Source organism: Pteropus medius, unplaced genomic scaffold (genome assembly GCF_902729225.1).
Source record: "Pteropus medius unplaced genomic scaffold, Ma_sr-lr_union100, whole genome shotgun sequence".
NCBI classification, from domain to species: domain Eukaryota; kingdom Metazoa; phylum Chordata; class Mammalia; order Chiroptera; family Pteropodidae; genus Pteropus; species Pteropus medius.
Genome location: NW_024355990.1, coordinates 929,726 through 932,183, shown reverse-complemented (window position 1 = coordinate 932,183; position 2,458 = coordinate 929,726). Strand labels below are relative to the sequence as shown.

Genomic DNA, 2,458 nt, shown 5'->3' with positions numbered 1-2,458 from the left:
GCTTAAGCAGTGCTGAGGAACACAGCACAGTGTAGTCACATTCTGCTCCAAGATATGTTTTGTCATCTGTCCCCCACGTGTAGACACACAGGGCTGCACCTGCCCTCCACACGACCCCCATGACAGGTGGTATATGCCCCCCCTTGGGCCTTCCCAGGCACACGATCATGACAAATGGAGTCATGTGGAGACTCTTGAAAACTGGCTGTTTGACCCAACAGTCACTAAAATGTGCCGGGCACTCTGGAAGCATCCACATGGGTTGTTCTCGTTTGGTGGCTGCGTGTGATCTCGGATTGGTGGCTGCCCCTTGCGTTGTGACCAACTACCCTGCTGGCCCTCGAGCCCCTGCCTTAGTGAGGCTCAGTCTTCTGGGAAATGAGACAGTGTCTGGGGAGGAGGACGAGGGGGCAAAGTTGTAGGTCTCAGGACCTGGATGCCCGTCGTGGGTCAGGAGCACCTAGGGGCTGTAACGATGGCAACGCTCCCTCTCAGCCCTGGAAGCTCCTCCAAGCCTCCCACCTCTTGCCACTGCCCAGTCCTGCCTTCACGTCCTGCTATGACTCGTGGACCACTATAGAGACCTCTGCCAGGCCTCAGCCCACCTCCTGCTCAGGCTCTATCCGTTCAGACCAACTCTGCAGCATCTACCAAGCCAGGCCGTCCTACCCCCGCCCCTCACCAAGCGATTACCACCCCCTCACCATCTTACTGAACATGTCCATTCAAGCCAAGAAGCTGTCACCTCTGCCTGCACGTAGAGGGGAACTGTGTGCCAGGACCGATTACAGAAACCTGGGTGTGGCGTGTGTGTCTGTGTGTGCGCCTAGTACGCGTGCCCGCGCGCATGTGGATCTGCACCTCTGTGCCTCGTGCATCATGTGTATGCATCGTGCATGTGCATTTGTGCTTGCACATGCAGGCATGCATGTGTGCATATGCACAGGTGTGTGTGTGTGCGTGATGTGTGTGTGCCCACTACGCATGTGTGAGGCCATGGGAGTTTGAAGGTGGGTAAGAGACATGCGACAGGGGACCGAGTCTCACACAGTGGGCCCCGCCCTCCGGACTGACGCCTGGTGCGCCCCGCAGGTACTTTAACTGCAGCTCGCCTGGGGTCCAGGCCTGCAGCCTTCCTGCCTCCTGCTGCATCGACCCTCAGGAAGATGGAGCCTCTGTCAACGACCAGTGCGGCTTCGGTGCCCTGGGCTTGGATGAGGATGCGGCTCAGAGAGTGGTGCACCTGGAGGGCTGCGGGGCGCCACTCCGACAGTGGCTGCGCCAGAACATCCGGGCGGTGGGCGGCTTCGTGATCGCGGTCGTGGTGGTCCAGGGGGCGGAGCTCCTGCTGGCCACGCAGCTGGTGAGGGCTCTAGCTGTCCGCAAGGCGGCGACGAAAAGCCGCGGAACCGGTGGGGCGTCCGGTCCTGTCCAGCCGAGCTGCGGCGCCCGTGGCGGGCCCCCAGCCAAGCAGGCCCCGGGCTGACCGGCAGATGGGACGAAAGTCGGGGGCGCCGGGATGGGGTGCAGGGCTGCAGGCCTCCCCCGCTTCCCAGTGCCAGAGTCCCGCACCAGGCGCTGTGGACACGCACCTCAGATACCTGGCCTCCTCCACCTGCTTGCTGTGCCTTGGGTCCCCAAGGTCCCCTTTCTGCAGGGCGGGCGCCGCCTCCTGCCCGGTCTATTTTCCCAAGGCCCCCTGCCACCCGATTTCGCGCTTCCAGAGCCTCTCGCCCAGACCACCGCCTCGCGCTGCTCCCGCGCTTGCCAACCACGTTGGCCTGGGTGTAACCGCAGGCCCGCCTGAGCACTGCTGCCTGGCAGTATCTGCCTCCCAAGGACGGTGCCCGCGAGGCCACCAGGCGGGAGAGAGAAAGCTGAGTGAAATCCTGCTGCTGGGCCCTCAATTCCCACCCCCATGCCCACTTCTCACCCCTGCACTTGACCGCTTCCTCCCATGCCAGCCTTCCAAGCTCCGCCTACGGGCCCCGCCCATGATGCCACCCTGAGGCACCAGTTATCACCACAGCCTGTCACCTGCACTCCTCTGAGGCCACCTCTCCCCCTCCCAGGCCTCTGCCTCCAGAAGGCTGTTTTGCGGGGAGTAAGTGTTATTGAGATGTATCATTCACACAGTAAATCACACCGATCTTAAGTGGGTGACATGAGGAATTCTTACCTATCTAAATACCTGCGGACCCACCACCACGTCTAGATCCAGCCGGAGCAGGCCCCCTCGACCCTCCCTGCAGTCACCTCTGCTCTGGCTTTATTATCTTCCCCTTGGGTGGCCTCTCTGGCATTCCCATAGACGGGTCCACGGAGGCCCTTCCTGGGAGCCACCGCCTGGTCAGCGCACCTGGTCCATGTTGATGTGTACTGGGCGGCTTCTGGACGATGACTGCGGCCAGGGACAGTGTGGCGTGGGTCAGTGTGGGGGTGCGCCGGCTTGCCCTAG

At 62.0% G+C, this 2,458-nt stretch overlaps 1 protein-coding gene across 1 annotated transcript in view; it reads left to right on the top strand.

Moving 5' to 3' along the window:
* The window catches only part of TSPAN10 (tetraspanin 10), a 4,864-nt gene extending 2,709 nt beyond the window's left edge, over nucleotides 1-2,155 (top strand). Inside the window, exon 3 of the mRNA XM_039859475.1 lies at nucleotides 1,093-2,155. Coding sequence (XP_039715409.1) covers nucleotides 1,093-1,486 — 394 coding nt within the window. The 3' untranslated portion in view covers nucleotides 1,487-2,155. The remainder of the gene's footprint in view (nucleotides 1-1,092) is intronic.
* The last annotated feature ends 303 nt before the right edge of the window (nucleotides 2,156-2,458 follow it).